The 21,051-nt window shown below is 41.3% G+C and overlaps 1 protein-coding gene and 1 long non-coding RNA gene across 32 annotated transcripts in view; one reads left to right on the top strand and one right to left on the bottom strand.

Annotated features, from left to right (window-relative positions):
• ank3b (ankyrin 3b) overlaps positions 1–21,051 on the bottom strand; it is a 634,594-nt gene that overhangs the window by 68,878 nt on the left and 544,665 nt on the right. For all 30 annotated transcript variants that reach the window (XM_073027286.1, XM_073027283.1, XM_073027301.1 and 27 more), the window contains 3 exons: positions 16,682–16,893; positions 8,150–8,348; positions 6,145–6,241 (listed from right to left, as the gene is read on the bottom strand). In XM_073027286.1, coding sequence (XP_072883387.1) covers positions 6,145–6,241; positions 8,150–8,348; positions 16,682–16,893 — 508 coding nt within the window. The remainder of the gene's footprint in view (positions 1–6,144; positions 6,242–8,149; positions 8,349–16,681; positions 16,894–21,051) is intronic.
• LOC140715307 (uncharacterized) overlaps positions 1–21,051 on the top strand; it is a 113,669-nt gene that overhangs the window by 69,131 nt on the left and 23,487 nt on the right. The gene's annotated exons all lie outside the window — the stretch shown is intronic.

The raw sequence follows: 21,051 nt of genomic DNA, 5'->3' as shown, positions 1-21,051 counted from the left end.
TGACTTTTGTATGACAGATGTACAAATACGGTGGGTGGGGGGGGGGGGGGGGAGTTGCATAAACAGTTTACAATCTTTTCTGCCTACTTGCGTCTGCACCATCATCATTATGTGCTGTGTCGTACGACGAGGGAGATTATGGTCTCATGACCATGATTGCTCTTGGCAAATTTTTCTACAGAAGTGGTTTGCTATTGCCCTCTTTTGGGCAGTGTCTTTACAAGACGGATGACCCCAGCCATTATCAATACTCTTCAGAGTCTGTCTGCCTGGCATCAGTGGTCGCATAACCAGGTCTTGTGGTATGTGCCGGTTCCTCATCCGATCATCCACCACCTGCTTCCTTGGCTTCATATGACCCTGATCGGGTGACCTGCAGGCTTACGGAGGGAAGGAGCGCCTTACATCTCCTTTGGTAGAGATGTATCTCCATCCCACCAGCCACGTTTGTACGGACATTCACTCCAGGCCACTCAGATAAATTAATGAAAAAATTACAAATATTATTGTTAGCATATACATTTTTTCATAAGCTTCCTATCAATAGTAAGCAATTGTATTATCTGCACTAGAGGAATTTTCTTCAATTCCTTGCAAATAAAGGTTCTGTGAAATAAATCAATTTTGTCTAACCACCCTGTAGAACTCTGAGTGAGTGAAGGGTTGTGGAGCACTATATCTTGTCATTCTGCAGAAGAAAACTGTTGCTAAACTTTTTAATTCTTGTGGACGCCAGGGTGGCAATGGCTAGTAACATTGCTGCCCCACAGTTCCATCCCGACCTCGGCTGCTGTCCGCGTGGAGTGTGCACTCTCCCTGTAACTACCAGGGTTTCCTCCCACATCCCAAAGACTTGCAGGTTAGTCCAGCATTAAAGTAGTGTGTAGATGAGTGGCAGAATCCAGGGTGAATTGCTTGGTATGTGGGAAGATCGAAAGAAGTATCAGTATTATGGATGGCTAAGTGGGCTAAGGGGCTTGCTTCAGCTCTGCGCAACTCTGAAGCACCCATCTCTGGTAGAAGCAATAGAAACATAGAAAAAAGGTGCAGGATTAGGCCATTCGGCCCTTCGAGCCTGCACCACCATTCAGCATGATCATGGCTGATCATCCAACTCAGAACCCTGTACCTGCCTTCTCTCCATACCCCCTGATCCCTTTAGCCACAAGGGCAATATCTAACTTCCTCTTAAATATAGCCAATGAACTGGTCTCAACTGTTTCCTGTGGCAGAGAATTCCACAGATTCACCACTCTCTGTGTGAAGAAGTTTTTCCTCATCTCAGTCCTAAAAGGCTTCCCCTTTATCCTTAAACTGTGACCCCTCGTTCTGGACTTCCCCAACATCGGGAACAATCTTCCTGCATCTAGCCTGTCCAATCCCTTTAGAATTTTATACGTTTCCATAAGATCCCCCCTCAATCTTCTAAATTCCAGCGAGTATAAGCCCAGTATAATAACAGAGTAAAAAGAAGCAAATATAATAACTTCATTGATAGAGCAATTTTCATACAGATAATGTAGTTCAAAGTCCTTTATAAGTGTAAACATGAAAAAAATAAGCATGAAAGTTAAAGACAAAAAGATGTTAAAAGCAAGATTAAATAAATAGCTGGATTTAAAAGTATTAAGCAAGTCTGCATCTCTAAATGTTTTAGGTATTGAATTTCACAGTTCAATGACATTCCGGTACACTTGATGTAGTTCAGATGAAAGGAGTCCTCTGACATGAAGCTTGCAAACAGTGTGACTACTAAGCAACTACTATTACTAGAAAACGGGGGAGAGAGAGAAACCTTAGAGATCCACAACTAATAACTGCATGGTATAAAGCAGAGGATTTACAGTGGTAGATTCTGAAGGGCACATTGTAAAGGGGGCATTCCAGGATTAAGATTTTGTAATTAAATCGTAAAAATCTATAGGAGCAATTGAGGACTGACAAACATGAGACCCACTAATGCCCCAAACCATTCTGAAAATCCTTGCAGGCCGCAGAGGAGAGAATTAATTGAAGGATTTGGTCATTCAAGTGAAACTGTTGTATCAAGGACTTGAATGAAGTTTTGACTGTACACACACACACTCAGAGGCCACTTTACAGGTACAACAGTGAGGGGCAGTTCTGTGGGCAAAAACACCTTGTTAATGAGAGAGGTCAGAGGAGAGTGGCCAGACTGGTTCAAGCTGACAGGAAGGCGACAGTACCCATGGGTTACAACAGTGATGTGCAGAATGCACAACACATCAAATCTTGAAGTGGATGGGCTCCAGTAGCAGATGACTACACGGGTTCCACTCCTGCACCTAATGTAGTGTAAATGCATTCACATATTGGACTGTATTTTTGTGTTTGTAACGTTAAAGAATTTCTATTGACCAACTGGATACCTATCTGTAACAGTCCTGGCAGATCAGCACGGCATCACAATGCCAGTTAAACTCTGAAGATGATTCTCAGAATTCAGGCACAGAACTCAGATTAACTTAATTCCTTTTATGTTGCTTTATTTTGGTGTCCCTATTTTGACAATTAAATCATTGTACTGCGTTAGATATTTCAGAGTTGCTGCATTCTTAGTTGGTAATACTTTAAAAATTCAAAACCAGTCCTTTAATTGGATTTGTGAAAGTAAAGATCAATAATCTGAACCCATTTCTACAGAACTCAGGTGAGGGACGTCAGTTCAAGGAATGTAGCTTGCTTCTCCTCAAGCAGAAACAGAAAAACTTGAGGAGATTCAGCAGGCCAGGGAGCATCACTTTGCAGGTACTCTATTTTTACATCAGATTTCCATGGTCTGTATCATTAACAATCATTTATATCATTGGCTACTACATGCGAAGTCTGAACCTAATATGACTACAAGGTATCCATATAGCCATTGAATTCACTGAAAAGTAAACCTGTAAACAAAATTGTCTGTGTTCTTCACTTTTAATAAGTCAACATTAAAACAGCTGGGTCTTGGGGTGAAAGGATTATGCAAGCTAAAATACTGAGAAACATTTACTGACAACCCTTCTCTTATGGTGGTAGCTGAATGATGATAGAATACAATTTTGTATTCACTGATCCTCTAGATCATACCTGAATGGCCAAGTATACTTTGCTCTTGACAAAAACCATCATTGTGCAGAAATCTGCAACTCCTTTTTACTTAGTACTGAGTATGCACTGATGGGTACACACTCTGTGGCTGTTTTATTAGGTACCTAATAAAATGGTCGCAGAGTGTATGTCTGTGGCCTTCTGCGCCTATGGCCTATCCACTTCAAGGTTTGGCATGCTATGCATTGAGAGATGCTTTTCTGCACAACCCTGTTGTAACACCTGGTTAATTAAGTTATTCTTGCCTTCCTGTTAGACTGAACCAGCCTGAACTCTCTCATTGAGAAGTCCTTTTTGTCCATTGAACTGCTACTCACTGGATGTTTTTTGTTTGTCGTCCCATTCTCTGTAAACTCGAGAGCAGTTCTGTATGAAAATATCAGGATATCAGCAGTTTCTGCGACACACAAACTACCACATCTGGCACCAACAATCATTCCATGGTCAAAATCACTTACATCACACTTCTTCCCCTTTCAGATGTTTGGTCTGAAAAGCAACTGAACCTCTTGACCATGTCTGCATACTTTTATGTATGGAGACTACAATGGGATGAGGGAGTATTTGGCTAGTGTCGACTGGAAACACAGGCTATATAGTGGGACAATTGAGGAACAGCGGAAGACTTTCAAAGAGATTTTTCATGGTACTCAACGAAAGTGTATTCCTTTAAAGCAAGGACAGTAAGTATGGAGAGAGCCAGCCTTTGATAACTAAGGAAATAAAAGAAGGCATCAAACTAAAAGCTTGTGTATACAAAGTCATTAAGAGTAGTGGGAAACTGGAAAATTTGGAAAACTTTAAAAAGCATCAAACTACCACTAAGTGAGCAATAAAGAACAGGAAGCTAGTTTATGAAAATAAACTAGCACAAAATATAAAAACAGATAGTAAAAGTTTTTATAATAATATAAAACAGAAATGGGTGGCTAAAGTGAATGTAAGTCCTGTGGAGGACAAGAAGGGGGATTTGAGATAGAGTAATGAGGAAATGACCGAGGCTTTGAAGGACTTTTTTGTGCTGGTCTTCATGGTGAAGGGCACATGAGAGATTTATGGATGCATTGGGAGGCAAAGACCTTGATACAATAGCTATCACTAAAGAGGTAGTGCTGAGCAAGCTTGTGGGCCTAAAGATAGACAAGTCTCCCAGTCCTGATGGAATGCATCCCAGGGTACTAATAAAATGGCAAAAGCTATAGCAGAGGCTTTGGTGACGATTTACCAAAATTCTCTGTACTGTGGGCAAGTCCTGGCAGATTGGAAGATGGTGAATGCCACGCCACTATTCAAAAAAGGATGAAGGCAAAAGGCAGGTAACTATAGGCCAGTTAGTTTAACATCTATAATTGGGAAAATGCTTGAAGTTCTCATTAAAGAAGAAATAGCGAGGCACCTGGAAAGAAATGGGTCCATCAGGCAGACAGAGCAGGAATTCAGCAAAGGTAGGTCCTGTTTGACAAACTTACTGAAGTTCTTTGAGGACATAACAGGCTCAGTGGGTAGAGGGGAACAGATGGACATTATTTACTTGGATTTCCAGAAGTTGTTCGATAACGTACCACATAAAAGACTTATCCATAAGATAAGGATGCATAGAGTTGGTGGTGATGTATTAGCATGGATAGAGGATTGGTTAACTAACAGAAAGCAGAGAATTGGACACATGGGTGTTTTTCTGGTTGGCAGTCAGTGGTGAGCGGTGTGCTGCAGGGGTCGGTGCTGGGCATGCAGCTGTTCACGATGTACATTCACAATCTGCAAGAGGGGACCAAGTGTAGTGCATCTAAGTTTGCTGATGATACTAAATTGAGTGGAAAAGCAAATTGTGCAGAAGATACAAAGAGTCTGCAGAGAGATGTAGATAGGTTAAGTGAGTGGGCAAGGGTCTGGCAGATGGAGTACAATGTTGGTAAATGCAAGTTCATCCACTTTGGAAGGAAAAATGAAAGAGCAGATTATTATTTAAATGGTAAAAAATTGCAGCATGCTGCTGTGCAGAGGGACTTGGGAGTGCTGGTGCGTGAATCACAAAAGGTTGGTTTGCAGGTGCAGCAGGCTATCAAGAAGGCAAATGGAATGTTGGCCTTCATTGCTAGAGGGATTGAATTTAAGAGCAGGGAGGTTATGCTGCAACTGTACAGGATACTGGTGAGGCTGTAGCTAGGGTACAGTCTTAGTCTCCTTCTTTGAGGAAGGATATACTGGCTTTGGAGGCAGTGCAGAGGAGGTCACCAGGTTGATTCCAGAGATGAGGGGGTTAGACTATGAGAAGAGATTGAGTCGCCTGGGACTGTACAATGAAATTCAGAAGAATGAGAGGACATCTTATAGAAACATATAAAATTATGAAAGGGATAGATAAGATCGAGTCAAGAACGTTGTTTCCACTGGTAGGTGAGATGTGAAGTAGGGATATAGCCTCAAGATTTGGGGGAGTAGATTTAGGATGGAGATGAGGAGGAACTGCTTTTCCCAGAGAGTGGTGAATCTGTGGAATTGTCTGCCAGTGAAGCAGTGGAGGCTACCTCAGTAAATATATTAAGACAAGGTTGGATAAATTTTTGCATAGTAGGGAAATTAAGGGTTATGTGGAAAAGGCAGGTAGGTGGAGACGATTCCACGGTCAGATCAGTCAAGATCTTATTGAATGGCAGAGCAGGCTTGATGGGTCAGATGGCCGACCCCTGCTCCTATTTCTTAAGTTCTTACATTTTGATGAGTTGCTGTCCCATGATTGGCTGATTAGATATTTGCATTAACATTTAGGTGTACAGGCATACTTAATAAAGTAGCCACTGAGTGTATAACATGTGTAAACTGATTAAAAGCAAAACCTCCTCCTGAATTGCCCATATTCCAGTATCAGAAGCACTTTCTCATGCATTTTGCACTACTGAAGATGATTGGCTTGATGAGGTGGTTTGACCATTTTCAGCACTGACTAGACTGAAGAAGCAGACAGTACCAACTATGGATGTTAGGTGTGGAGCTGTGTGGGAGGCAGGATGAAAAATTTTGGATAAACTGTACCTGGCGGAGACATTTGTTGTGAAAGAAACCCCTTCACTGACAAAGGTTAATGGTGTCGTTCCAGTTATGTCTTCCCACTGTGCAGGCGATGTACCTCCTAATCAATGAGAAAGAAAATGGCAAGATCAATTCTAGTCAACAGGGAAAAATTAGGACATGTGAGTGGCTATACAGGAATAATAATGTTAATCAGCAGACATTAAATCCTAATGTTTTCCCCAGCTAGTATTTATGTAATTGGTGCATTGATATAGAAATACATAAAGTCCAGCATCACCTTCATCACGAGTCATCAATAATAATTAACAGAATACATTTCCATACGTAAGAGGAATAGAAAGCGAACGAAACCTTTGGAAGTCTCAGAATTCTTTAAGACAGATTTACTGTATACAATTAGTACAGATGGGCATCTGCCGATCATCATGGATGTGGTGGGTGAAGGGCCCATTTCTACTGCAATTATATCATAGCCATAGCACAGAAACAGGCCCTTCATCCCATCTAGTCCATACTGAACTATTATCCTGCCTATTCCCATCAGCCTGCACCTGGACCACAGCACCCCTCCCCCCCAATAGCCCTTCCATCCATGTACCTTTCCAAACTTCTCGTTAGACGTTGGAATTGAACCTGTATCCACCACTGGCAGCTCGTTGACTTTATTCGGAGAAACAGTGTGAACCAGGCCCTTCCAGCCCAACAAGCCTCACCACCCGGCAACTAGTCTAAACACAGGACAACTTACAATGATCAGTTAATCTACAAGCCAGTACATCATCAGGCTGTGGGACGAAACTGGAGCATCCGGAGGAACTCCACACTGTCACGGGCAGAACATCCAAAAGGGGCCTGGCACTCATCACCAGAATTGAACTCTGAACTCCAGAGTGGCCCGAGCTGTAATAGTGTCGTGCTAACTGCTTATGCTTGGAGTTGTCCTCAGTTACATTTTGCATGAATTGGTTGCTACACTGTGGATCAACAATAATGTTCATCATGGACCTTCGCTCCAAGGAAAAAAGCCCATTCAACCTATCCTCATAAGACATGCCCATCCTGGTAAATCTCCTCTGCACCGCTCAAAAGCTTCCACATCCTTCCCATAATAAGGTGACCAGAACAGAACACAATATTCTAAGTGTGGTCTAACCAGGGTTTTATGAAGCTGCAACATCATCTCAAGGACATCAATGAGTACATGTTCAATTTGGAAAACAGCCAGTGAGCAAAGGTCTGAACCCAAGAGGAAATTTCCTTCATGAGTGCATTTTCCCAGCACCACAAAGAGACTATGGCTACAGCAAGTAACACTTACAGAATCCAATGCAACAACTTGACCAAGAGCATCTTCTTAACACGCAACCTTCGCTTCCACAAAAAACAAAGGAAGAATGTGCATCAAAGCACCACCACCTTATTCCCAGCCCCAATTATATCTTGAAAAAAGAAAACATTGCTATTCCTTCATTATCCCTGGCTCTAAATCGTCAAGCTCTATACTTAACAACCCTGTAGGAACACATTCACCACTAATGACGGCTGTTGGTGCCTTATTTCCACACTCCATAGCACAGCTGAGGGTGGACAACAAATGCTGGGATGATCTTGCTGGTGATATCCAAGAAAGATAATGCAAAATGATACATAGCTGATTGAGCAACCATTTCATCGAACATGCTACACTACAGCACTGTATAGACCATTGGCCCACAATGCTGACCTTTTAACATACTCCAAGATCAATCTAACCCTTCCCTTTTACGTAGCCCTCCATTTTTCTATCATCTTACTTAGGAAATCACAGGAATGGTGACAGAGGGAGATACATTATGAACACTTAAGAAACTCTTAGATAGGCACATGGATGATAAAAATTGAAGGGCAATGTAGGAAGGAACGGTTAGATTGATCTCAAGGTTAAAAGGTTAGCACAATATCATGGGCCGAAGGGCCTATACTCTTCTGTAATGTTCTATGAATCTGTCAAGGAGGTCCAACCAACCTGTTATACTACATAGCAGTCGGAGGCTTGGAGCATCTCTGTTTCCATTCGATGCATCTCCTGATGCAGATGGTACTGGAATAGTCATGGTAATAGGCTTGTGGAATTTCCTTCTTCTTGGCTCCACAGTTACAATAGGACTAAACGTGGCTCTGTTCCCGAGAATCTTTTTGACAAGTTCATCTGGGATTGGCTGTGCCTGCGGAACAAGCACAAAGCATATTTAACACCAGATAATAAACACTGTGTGTGCTATCACAATCAATTGGAAGCGAGGAAGAGAGGGATCCAGAATTTGAAAGTCAAGGCAGTTCAAGCCTCAGCTTCAGTCAACTGTGCAGGCATTGTAAATCAAAGAAAACTAGAAGTACATCTTCTTTGTTAGACCAATAAATACAATGGCCAGGAATATGAGAATGTCAATTTATCAACAGTGTTTTCAAAACATTATAAATACATTCTCTTCTCACTACTACCATCGGGCAGGAAGTACAGGAGTCTTAGGTCCCACACCACCATGTTCAGGAACAGTTATCACCCTTCAACCATCACGGATAACTTCACTCACCTCAACTCCGAATTTATTCCACAACCTATGGTCTCATTGTCACGTTTGTCAAAACTGGAAAAGGCAGATACCTCCCAGTCTCCACACTGCCAACAGGATTCACCTGTCACTTGTTTCCAGCTCATCACGTGCAACCGACTTAAACCCAGCTTCTCACCCAGTCCTTTGTTCACCCATCAAACCAGCCAGACTCCACCGGTTACTCCTAGCCTTCGGTTACCTTGTTACGTTAAGTATCGATTCTCTCGTTTTGTGGCTCCTCTTGGCTTTTTATTTGTAAAATATAATTTTCTGCCAATTCATCTCCATTGCTCTTGCTTTTGGGTCAAGCCTCCTTTACATTTCATGACAACGTTCTCTGTTATAATTTATTCACAATCTGTCTTCTTTTCCACATTGGCGGTTTGTCAGTCTTTGGTTACCTGGCATTTTTCATAAATTGTATTGTATATCATTATTTTCCTGTAAATGCCCGCAAGAAAATGAATCTCAAATGATGAGATATATGTACTTCGATAATAAATTTACTGTGGCTTCGATAGATCCGCCTATCCATACTATTCTCACAATGATAATGTTAAATCCCATTTGTTGACAACATCTGTCTAGTTCCTTCTGAAAGCTTCTCGTTCCACCACTTTTGCCAAAAACCTGTCACATAACTGTATACTAATCATAATTTGGTCAAAAGGAGAAAGACTCAGGCTGGCTAGTTGTGGTGGCTGCAATTACCAGCCGCACCATCAACCGGGCATATTAAAGTGTCCTGTAGCCGACCATCCTCCTGATAATCTGGTAAACGCTTGAGCTGTTGCATTACACCAGCCTAAGTAGATGGGGCTAGATAACTGGATTGTGCCATTCTGCTACAGCCATTACAGCTGCTTCATTTATGCCGTTATCTTTTTAAGGAGAGGAATGTTTCCTTTCCCCTGCAATTTACTATGGACTGGCCAGTACTGAATATAAACCCGCAGTCAGGAGATGAGTGGTGTCTCTTGGTTTGGGGAGTATTTATTATGTTGTTGTAACCTAGTTCTGTTCTGTTTAGCTGATTCAAGTTTGGACTCTAGAACAGTTCTGTTGAGTTTGTAAATATTTTGGGTAATAAAACCCCTATTTTTTTCACCTTTACCAGCTCTCCCAGTTTTATGCGTACCCTGGTCCTTCACATTAGTCCAGATGAGTAATCTAATGCATCAGCAAAAAAAAATGTCATCAAAGGAATGCTGATTTTTAAGGCTGAAGATTCAATGTTACTGTCACCTCAAGCACCCCAGGACAGTTTCAGCAATCAGTTTTCAGCAACACACACACAAACTACTTTAGGAGCTCAGCAGATCAGGCGGCCTGTATGGGGAGGAATAAACAGCCGGTGTTTTGTGCTGTGAACTGTTGCGCTGATTCCTAACTGGGCCTTCCTCTGGGGGTGTGTGATTGGTGAATTTATCCTGTGGCACGGAGAGAGATGAGATGTAAAATACTTCACAACTGAATAAACTGGGAACCAGTTTGGGATCAAAGGGAAGGAAAGGGGGAAGAAAGTCTTGGGCAAATAGAGATAGCTAGACAGACTTCTGCACATTACTTACTTGTCAACATGGAACAGAGAGCGAGTTTGTAAATCTGGTGGGAGCAAAGGATGTTGGGAATGGCGAAGATGGAGGGCCATGGGAGGGGTGTGGAACAGGTGGCTGTTCCAGGGGCAAGGGTTGGTGCAGGTGCAGACGCACCCAGCCCTGAGACACCAGGCAAGATCAGTAGATTCCACAGAATAGGTTTACTGATCATTACAGAATGTCTCTCTGGTGCTTCCTGCTCCCTCCCCTCTTTCCCAACCAAGGTTCCCCTCTCGCTGACCCCTTCCCACTCTCAGTCCACAACGGAGGCCCTATCAGAATCAGGTTTACGACCACTCACATCCGTCATGGAACTTTTGTGGCAGCACTACAGTGCAATACATGAAACTACCGTGCAAAGGTCGCAGGCACCATGGCTTTCTATGTTTAAGACTTTTGCACAGTACTGTAAAGGGCTAAAGAAGAATAATCTGATTAGAGAGTGGAGCACAGGAGAAAGGAAAGTGGAGAGGTACCAGAGGGAGGTGATGGGCAGGTAAAGAGAAGAGAAGGAGCAAGAGGGTGGTGAATTTGTGGAACTCATTGCAAGGATGGCTGTGGAGGCCGAGTCATTGGGTATATTTAAAGTAGAGGTTGGTGAGTTCTTAATTAGTAAGGGCATCAAAGGTTATGGGGAGAAGGAAGGAGAATGGGGTCGAGAGAGGTAATAAATCAGCCACAATGGAATGGCAGAGCAGACTTGATGGGCCAAATGGCCTAATTCTTCTCATGTCTTAAGAAAGCAACCACATTCAATCAGGAATCCTGTCAGCACCAGCAACTTCACAAACAATTTGTACAAATAACCTACAGAAAGTAATTTGAAAGTGTTAATTTATGGATCTTCTACTTCCATCGGGATGGGGGGGTGGGTCTCTTGAATGGCTGATGAGTGAGCCAAACTGTGTGCTGATTTTTAACTCGGCCTTCTCCAAGGAAAGCTTTCCTCTGGGGGCGTGAGATCAGTAAAATGTATTTTGTGACACAGACGGGGACGAGGTGTGAGATACATCGCAACTGAATAAACTACACGGTAAGCTAGCAAGCAGTACTGGATCACTGGGAAGTCTTGAGCTTTGCACTTTACGACCAATTAAACATCTAGTTACACAAGATTCGAGTGATGAAGAACAGTGCATCACTCCAGAAGTTGCAATCCCAAGGAAAGATGGTCTAATCATCAGTAACAGCTGTGCATAGCTGGAATTGTCAGAATGATGAACTCATTATCAGAAAGGGTCCTCGTGGATTTGCAAGCAATTGCACCAAAATTGCATCATCGTAAATGTAATGGGCTCAGTAACACTTTAAAGAAAGATAGTAATTGCACTGTGAAATCCAAATACTGTTAAGTATTTTTGTGCACTTCTTCTGGAATTAGGAATACGGAAAACCAGGGGTTATGACAGAAATGAAAGGGCAGACACACAGTCAGCTTCCACTGATATTAAACCTTTGCCATTTCACAACAATCTGTGAATGGTAGAAATATTACTGTGCCTTCTGGCACAATAGGAATGCAGTAGTTACATTATAGAACTAGCAAATCCAGAGACCTAATTAGCAGTACAATGACATGAGGTCAAATTCTACCCAGGCAGGAACTGATTCATTTAAATATTCTGGAATTTAAAAAGAACTGAACTCATTTACGGTGACCATGATATTATCAGGCTGTCAGAAAAGTTTATTTTAATTCTACTTCCCATTTCTATAGCAATGTGCCAGTTCATGGCCACGTCCATTGCCACGACAAGACTACCCTCAGGTTGGAGGAGCAACACCTCATATTGTCTCGGTAGCCTCCAACATGACAGCACGAACATCGATTTCACTAACTTTGGGTAATTTCTTCCCCACCCCCCCCACCCTTTCTCTATCCCCATACTGGCTCCCCTCTTATCTTTTCCCTTATCTTCACCTGCTCACTACCTCCCCTCTGGGACGCCTCCTCCTTTCATTTCTCCCATGGTCCACTCTCCTCTCCCGCCAGATTCCTTCTTCTTCAGCCCTTTACCTTTTCTACCTATCACCTTCCAGCTTCTCACCTCATCCCCCCTCACCTGGTCTCACCTATCACCTGCCAGCTTGCACTCCCCCCCCCCCCCCCCCCATGTTATTTTCCTGGCTTCCTGCCCTTTCCTTTGCAGTCCTGATGAAGGGTCTCAGTCCGAAATGTCAACTGTATTTTCTCCTCTACAGAGGCTGCCTGACCTGCTGAGTCCGTCCTGCATTTTATGTGTTGTCGGAGAAGTCCATCTGGTTTACCAATGGGTGTCCATGAAGGAAACTGTTAATCAGATGTACAGGAACTGAGCAACTGTTCAGTTCCATCATATCTGCTCTGTAAAACTACATGAAGTAAGAATCAAACTGATTTCAAAACGAGGTAAAAATGGAGCTTGGATAAAGCAAAGTTGTCTCTAGCTGAGTCCACGGTGCAAACTCTTTCTGTAAGTGTCTAGGGATTTGAGAACTTGTCAAGCAACAACTAGTGGTCATTACCAGCCATAATGACAGGTGGGCATTATACAATCCCTCATGACTGAAGATGATTTTTTTGTGGGTCTGGAACCAATGTGAGGACTGTAAACACTTCCTCAGATGAGGCACAAGGTGTCTGGATGGAACCGACAGGTAGTGGTCCATAATCTGGTCCATTTCTTCAACTAAATAGGGCCTTTGTGCACTTCCAATAAATGAACTAAAAGTCCACACTACCATCCTGAATACACCTACTTCATTTTGAGCTATGGTAGGCTAGAGCCCCCCAAGAATCAATGGGGATGCCCACAGATACTTTGGCCACTCCTTCTCTCACCCAAAGTCCTACTTCATTCTTCCAGTTTCTTTACCTCTACCACACCTGTCCTGCTGACAACACTTTTCTGCACAAAGTGATAGGTGAAACCAGGTGAGGGGTGGGGGAGGTCTGACGAAGTGAGAAGATGGGAGGTGACAGGTAGAAAAGGTAAATGACTCTCGAAGAAAGAGCCTGAGAGGAGAGTGGACCATGGGAGAAAGGGAAGGAAGAAGGGCATCAGAGGGAGGCGATCGGCAGGTGAGGAGAAGGGAAGGGGTAAGAGGGGAACCAGAATGGGGAAATGAAGAAGAGAGAAAGGGGGGGGGAAGGGATAAATTACTGTAACATAGAGAAATTAATGTTCAAGTTTCAGGCTAGAGGTGGAATGAGATGTTGCTCCTCCAACCTAAGAGTGGCCTCATAGGGCAACAGACCAACGTAACAGTGTTGTGATCATAAAGATTCAGTAGACACTGTCTTTATAGGTTCAGCACACTAAATGACCAGCACTACCCGAACTAAAACAAGACATTCACAACTGCATTTAATTTGGTTATGATTTCGTTCAGAGATACGTATTAAGTACTTCAAAAATATGTGACACCATGCTCGTGCGATCCACTATGGTTCGTACAGTTTTGCATGGGTTGTTCTAATGTAACAGAGGGTGGTAAAAAATCTAAATCTGCAGCTGGGTTTAAGTGACATCTCAGAGGAACTGATTCTTCCCTGAAAAGTCATTACAGCAGTTTTGGAAAATGCAGTCCCTTGGCCAATATACATAAACTGACCAGCACATAACCACCCACTTAAGTGGCTGAATGGAAGTGCTAATTCTACAACCTTCTGTTCCCAGGGCAGTTACACTCAGAGGAAGAGGGAGTTAGAGAATTGGTATGTTGTTATCCGATCTCTTTCCTGAGCTGCCTTTTAGTACAGATTTACTGCTAGCAGCAAGAGACTTTGGAAACAGCTTAACATTTACATTGCTGAAAAATGTAATATACTATTTAGTATATAAATTACATGTACATACTTCATTACATAGAACAGAGGACTTAACAACACCATACAGGTCCTTAAGCCCATGATGTTGTGCCAACCTTTTAACCTATTCTAAGACCAAGCTAACACGTCCCTCCATTTTTCTATCATTTACATGCCTATGTAAGAGTTTCTTAAATGTCCATAATGTATCTTCCTCTAATACTACCCCTGGCAGGATGTTCCACACATCCACCACTCTATATAAAACTTACCTCTGCCATTCCCCCTAAGCTTTCCTCCAATCGATTACAACTATGTCCCCTGGAATAAGTCCATTTCTGCCCTGGGAAAAAGTATCTGGCTATCCACCTTGTACACCTCTGTTAATTTCACCTTTTTATTTTGGCTAACAGTTTTACAATCTGTAGCCAAAAGAAAAGGAAACTCTGCCAGAACTCTATGGTTTTATAGCAGAGATACCTTTTCACAACAGTTGTTTTTTGGGGCCCTACAACAAAAAACAATGCACGTCACTCGGCATCAGATTTCATTTAGTTTTCTCTCAAAAGATTTGATAGTCTTATTGGTAAACTGTGCCTGTGACTAGGTTTTCCATTCTACAGGAACACAATTCTTGTGGAATAAATCTTTTTGGCAGTCCTTCTTGTGCTCCAACTGACAACCTGAAATTGATAACCCCAGTGCCCCACCCACATAGGTCAATAGTGTAGAAGTAGCCCAAGGATAAAGCCTTCTCATTTTACCCAATTAAAACCCTTCACAAGTGCCTATAAAAGGTATTTTCAACCCCCCACCCCCCGAAAGTTTTCATGTTTTATTGTTTTACAACATTGAATCACAATGGATTTAATTTAGCTTTCTTTGACACTGATTAACAGAAAAAGACTTTGTGTCAAAGTGAAAACAGATCTCTACAAGGTGACCTAAATTAATTGCAAATATAAAGCACAAAATAATTGATTGCATAACTATTCACATCCTTTACTATCATCACTGGTGCAGCCAATTGGTTTCAGAAGTCAAGTAATTATAAATGGAGATCACCTGTGTGCATCATGGTGTTTCAATTGATTATAGTAAAAATACATCTGTATCTGGAAGGTCCAACTGCTGGTGAGTCAGTATCTTGGCAAAAATTACACCACGGAAACAAAAGACCACTCCGAGCAACTCCGCAAGAAAGTTATTGAAAAGCACAAGTCAGGAAATGGACACAAGAAAGTTTCCAAGTCACTGAATATATCTCGGAGTACAGTTAAGTCAATCATCAAGAAATGGAAAGAATATGGCACAGATGGAAATCTGCCGAGAGCAGGCCGTCCTCAAAAACTGAGTGGCCGTGCAAGAAGGAGACAAGTGAGGGAGGCCACCAAGAGACCTATGACAACTCCGGAAGAGCTACAAGCTTCAGTGGTTGAGATGGGTGAGACTGCGCATACAACTGTTGCCCGGGTGCTTCACCAGTCGCAGCTTTATGGGAGAGTGGCAAAGAGAAAGGCACTGTTGAAAAAAAAACTCACATGAAATCTCAGCTAGAGTCTGCCAGAAGGCACGTGGGGAACTCTGAAGTCAGCTAGAAGAAGGTTCTATGGTTTAATGAAACCAAAATTGAGCTTTTTGGCCATCAGACTAAATGCTATGTTTGGCTGCATCATGCTGTTGGGATGCTTCACTGCAGCAGGCTCTGGAAGGCTTGTGAAGGTACAGGGAGATAAATGCAGCAAAATACAGATAAGTCCTGGAGGAAAACCTGATGGAGTCTGCATGAGAACTGTGATTTGGGAGATCTGTTTTCCAGCAAGACAATGACCCCAAACAAAAAGCCAAAGCTACAGAGGAATAGCTAAAACAGCAAAGTTAATGTCCCAGAGAGGCCAAATTACAGTCCAGACATCAATCCAATTGAGAATTTGTGGCTGGACTTGAAAAGGGCTGTTCGCTCATGGTCTTCATGCAATCTGACAGAGATTGAGCAGTTTTGTAAAGAAAAATGGGGAAAAATTGCTGCGTCCAGGTGTGCAAATCTGATAGAGACCTATCCACACAGACTCAAAGCTGTAATTGCTGCCAAAGGTACATCTACTAAATACTGACTTGAAGGGCGTGAGCAATTATGCAATCAATTATTTTGTGCTTAATAATTGTAAAAAATTTAGACCAATTTGTAGAAATTAGTTTTCACTTTGACATGAAAGAGTCTTTTCTGTTGATCAGTGTCAAAAAAGCCAAATTAAATACAATGTGATTCTACATTGTAAAACAATAGAACACGAAAACTTCTGGGGGGGAGTGTGAAATGAATACTTTTTATAGGCACCATATTTGAAAAACTGCACTTTAATTCTCCCCTCCACCACACCTTTTCTGGAATAACCACCTTTCTTCTGCCATGTCATATTTTTGTAAGCAAAATTAATACCAATCAACAAGATTGATATTTACGTTTAGATCTTATTCAGCCACTAGCCAACATTTCCAACATGCCCTACGCAGAGTACAATATAATCAACCACCAAAACAAATGTCCAAATTACCTGCAGCCCCACTCGGATTCTTTTGGTCAATGCTCCGTCAGGGAAGGATGCTTGCACGCTTGGAATGGTTGTGCTGCTTAACATTCCTCCTTCAGGCCCCATTTGATTACTTTCTTGCTTGATCCGAGACACAACAGCAAAATACTGAGGAAAATCCTTGGTAACAACACGACAGATGCGCTTCTTCTCCAGTTCTTCGACGCTATCGAGTTCTAAATCAGAGCACATTTAGGTGACTGGTTGTGAGCACTTTTTGGCTTTGATGTCTGACTTAAACACAAATGTTATTGTTCAGCATTGTCTTCCAAAGGGGATGTTTATAAATTATTTCTTCCATTTAAAAATTTTAAAACTGGTGAATATTACAATACATCAGGGCACTAGATTGATCTGAATTGATCTGAAGGCCTGAGACTGAAATCCACTACAGTATTTAAATAAATCCAGAATAATAATGTGAAACTACCTGATTAACATATTCTGTATACTTATCTAGTTTGCTGATCACCTTAAGAGAACACCTGTCTTTTTTAAACATCTGTCCATTTAAATCTATATCACCCAGCATGGTTAATTCTCAGGTGCCTCTGAAATAATTCAGTAAACCACTCAGTCCATTAGGAAAAGCTGACAAGTCCCCCAACCTACACATGAAGAAATCACCACTTACATGATCATACAACCCATCCTGCTTCTTAAAAGCTTTCTAATTAATTCCACTTCCACTGCTCTCTTCCCAATTTCCTTCATTGTTTATCCCTTTTCAAATATTTATTGAACTCCATTTTGAAAGTTATTATTTAACACTGAAAATTCATTGCTCACATTCCAGATCATAACAATGACTGGGTAAGATGTTAATTTTCCATTGTTGTTTTGCTAATTATCTTAAATCAGCTCCCTGGTTTTCACCCGCTCCAGTCAATGGAATCAGCTCCAAAAAGTGTACTTTGTCAAACATCTCTATTAAATCTTGTCTGAGTGCATAATCCAAGTTTCCATGATGTTCTGACACAATCCAAATTTCTCATAGCTGCCAGAGTTGAAGTGTGTCCTGCAGCCAAGTCAAACCTTTGACACACTTTCTAGTGTGCATTGCAGTAGGGCCTGACCAGTGATTTGGCCATCACACTTCTGCTTATTATCCCACTACCTTTTCCAGAGCTCAAGACTCTTTTTTCACTAACACAAGAGATTCTGCAGACGTTGGAAGTCCAGAGCTACACGTACAAAATGCCGGAGGAACTCAGCAGGTCAGTCAGTAACTACGAGAGGAATATTGATGAAGGGCGACAGCATAAAATGTCCTGTCAACCTGCTGAGCTCTTCCAGCGCTTTGTGACTGTTGCCTGTTATGTCATTGCCGCTATTCTTTTCAAATGATTTGTTTCCAAATCTGAATTTCCCGTTAAATTATTATTTTCTAAATTGTTATAACTATTTAGTTTATGTTCAATAAAGAACTGATAAAAAATAATCCAAAAGCATCACACAAAATGTCATCATGAAGGGGCTTGGCCCAAAGCTTCAGCTGCTTAATCTCTTCCATAGATGCTGCCTGACCTGCTGAGTTCCTCCAGAACTATGTGTGATGCTCTAGATTTCCGGCTTCTGCAGAATCTCTTGGGTTTATAATTCAAAAGCATGGCGCCAAATGCAGAGTTACTCCTGAGCAGCCTCCTTGTCAGATGATCAAGAATTCCACTCCAAGGTTCAAGCATAAATTCGACATTGGCAGGAAACCCAATTGCAATCCAACAAAATAATTAAGCTACTGCAAAATACTTGGCTTGGTCCTAAAGGCGTGAAAAATACTCTGCTAATGCAAGTTCTTTCTTTGATGAAAGGATGGATGCAATAATTGAAAAGAAGAAAGATGATGCAAAAAGAGGAAAATGCACATTTAAATTACAGAAACTAACATGTTCCTGTCACTTCATAAATTTAGAGTCTAGAATTTCCAGTGCTCCTCAACCATAGCTAGTTATAAATAAGTGAGGTATAAAAGCAGATGAATAAGAAAGTAGAGAGAGAAAAAAAACAATGCTGCCACTGTGAGACAGAGAACACTGACTGCGAGAAGTGTTGAAATAGTTCTCTGTAAGAAGTAAAGGGATGTCTGTCAGCAGCTGTGAGGAGATAGAAGGAGTTAATCTAAAAGTTGATAACTTTTCGTTAGAATTGGCCAAATTTCTTATAAACTGCAGTGCTGGCTATCTGCACATGCTGAATTCAATTTATTTATCTCCCTTTTGCTTTCTGACCTACACTGGCTTCAATTTTAAAATTCTCATTTTGTTTTGAAGTTCTTTCACAGTATTTCTCATTGACATACCTGTAATCTTCTCCATCACCACAATTCTTTTCCATTTTTGGCCTCTTTAATACCTAATCAGTCACTCATTGGGATTGGCACTTCAGGTGGCAAATCATAAGCTCTGATAGTTACTAGATAAGCTAGTTCTTTATCTATCTTAGGAGCACTCTTTAAAACTGACTTGTCTGACCAAGGCTTTGGTCATCTGCCTTCCTTGAGAGGATTTAGGAGTCTGATATAATTTAGGCCATTACTGTCCCATTTTTTGGAGTCAGAGAGGAATTAAACAACTAATAACTCCTTTGATGGCCCGTTGTCAATTTTCGTCTATTAAGACTTCTGTTGAACACTGCAGAGTGTTACGTGAAATATTTGGGAGAAGTATAAAAGCCAGTATTAATAAAAGCTGAAAATAAAAATGTCTAGATGGTGTAAATCTGAAAGCAAAATGTGTTGGAAATACTCAGCATGTTAGACAGCATCTTTGGAGAGAAAAAGAAATTAACTGTGGTTCTTTTTCCACAGAATGCTGCTGGACCAGATGAGTGTTACCAGAATGTTGTTTTTATTATAAATACAAGCAGCTTTGCTATGCACTGGTGATGTAATTGTTTTGTGCATTTGATATCTCATCCATTCTGACTCTATCTGCACCTTCGTGCATTCTCTGACTATCCTCCTGTTGAGCATAAGGAAGTGCCTTTAACATACTCAAGTTACTCTAAAGCACTTTACAGCTATTCAATTTTATTTTCCTTAAGTGTGGTAGATTTTGGCTGTGAAAAAGCAACAATTTACATCACAATCTTTTACACATAGTAGTGAAGTAAATGATAATATAACCTGTCCTAATGGTGTTCAAAAAAAGGAATGGATGAATGTTGACCAGAACTTAAGGATCTCCAGGCATTTTTGTCACAAAGTATGCGCTGAGTTATAAAACTTGAATAAAATATTCACATTAGCTCTCACATACTATTCTAGATAAGTAGCTTTTATGCATCACTATCTTGGCTGTTTGTAGGTCCTTCTGTTGCTCAGTCCATTTTCTTAAACTTGAAATTAGTCTTTCAAAAGTGATAAACAGCATAATGAAACAGGGGCTCAGGATTTCAGAATACTTTGAATCTCCGACCATAATGAATTTGATTATTCTGTGCCCTGATTCTCATAGCTGAGTTGCTCTCAGAATCACTATTACCACACTAAGATACACCCTGACACAATAAATCAAAAAAGAATTAGTCTGTGATACAAAGCACTTTGTTCCAGTCAAATTATTTGTAACTGACTAAAATCACATGCCGTGGTACCCACATACACTGATCTCTTCAGAGAACAAACTGAAATCCGTATTTTCTGATCCAGCAGTGAGCTGCGTATTCCTGCTGTTAATATCATTTTTACTATATGACAGTTCATTTTATATCTGTAGGTCTATGATTGACAAGTATTTGTATTCCTGTCCATTCCATACTTCTTAGAAAATTGCAATCACCATTCTCTTGTGCCATTGCTATTTCTGAAGGTTTGACTGCCGTGACTGTCTCCAGCATTGCTCAATTCCCGCTGCTTCTCCCTGTGAACAATTTTTGCCATTTTGTCATCTCATTTGGAGTCCAGTTATTTTTTCCCCTCTCTGACCTAACGAGGTTCATTCATTCTACACAGCTGCCTCGCTCTTTATCTCAATTCTGACTCCCAGCCTTGCAACATACTTCTTGGCAAGCTCTGCTCCCCTACCAAATATCTGACATGTTCAAGGAAACACTTCCTTTGGCTCAAAGAAGCTTTCTAAAGGATTTCATTTGGATGTTTTTTTAAGACCTCACCTCATGAAACCTGGCCAGAATTGTAGCCACAAAAATGATTAACTGCTGTGTAAATTGCTGAAATGTGCAAATACCATCCACTACAGTTGCATTAACAAATCTTCTTAGATGCTATGCAAGATCCTGTGCATACTACTTGCGTTCATTTCAGACTGAAGGTTAACAAATTTGGTTGGAATGATGCACACAGATTTAATGTGTGTCAAATGTTTGTTCCCAGT

Source organism: Hemitrygon akajei, chromosome 23 (assembly GCF_048418815.1).
Source record: "Hemitrygon akajei chromosome 23, sHemAka1.3, whole genome shotgun sequence".
NCBI lineage: Eukaryota > Metazoa > Chordata > Chondrichthyes > Myliobatiformes > Dasyatidae > Hemitrygon > Hemitrygon akajei.
This window is presented reverse-complemented; position numbering and strand designations above follow the sequence as displayed.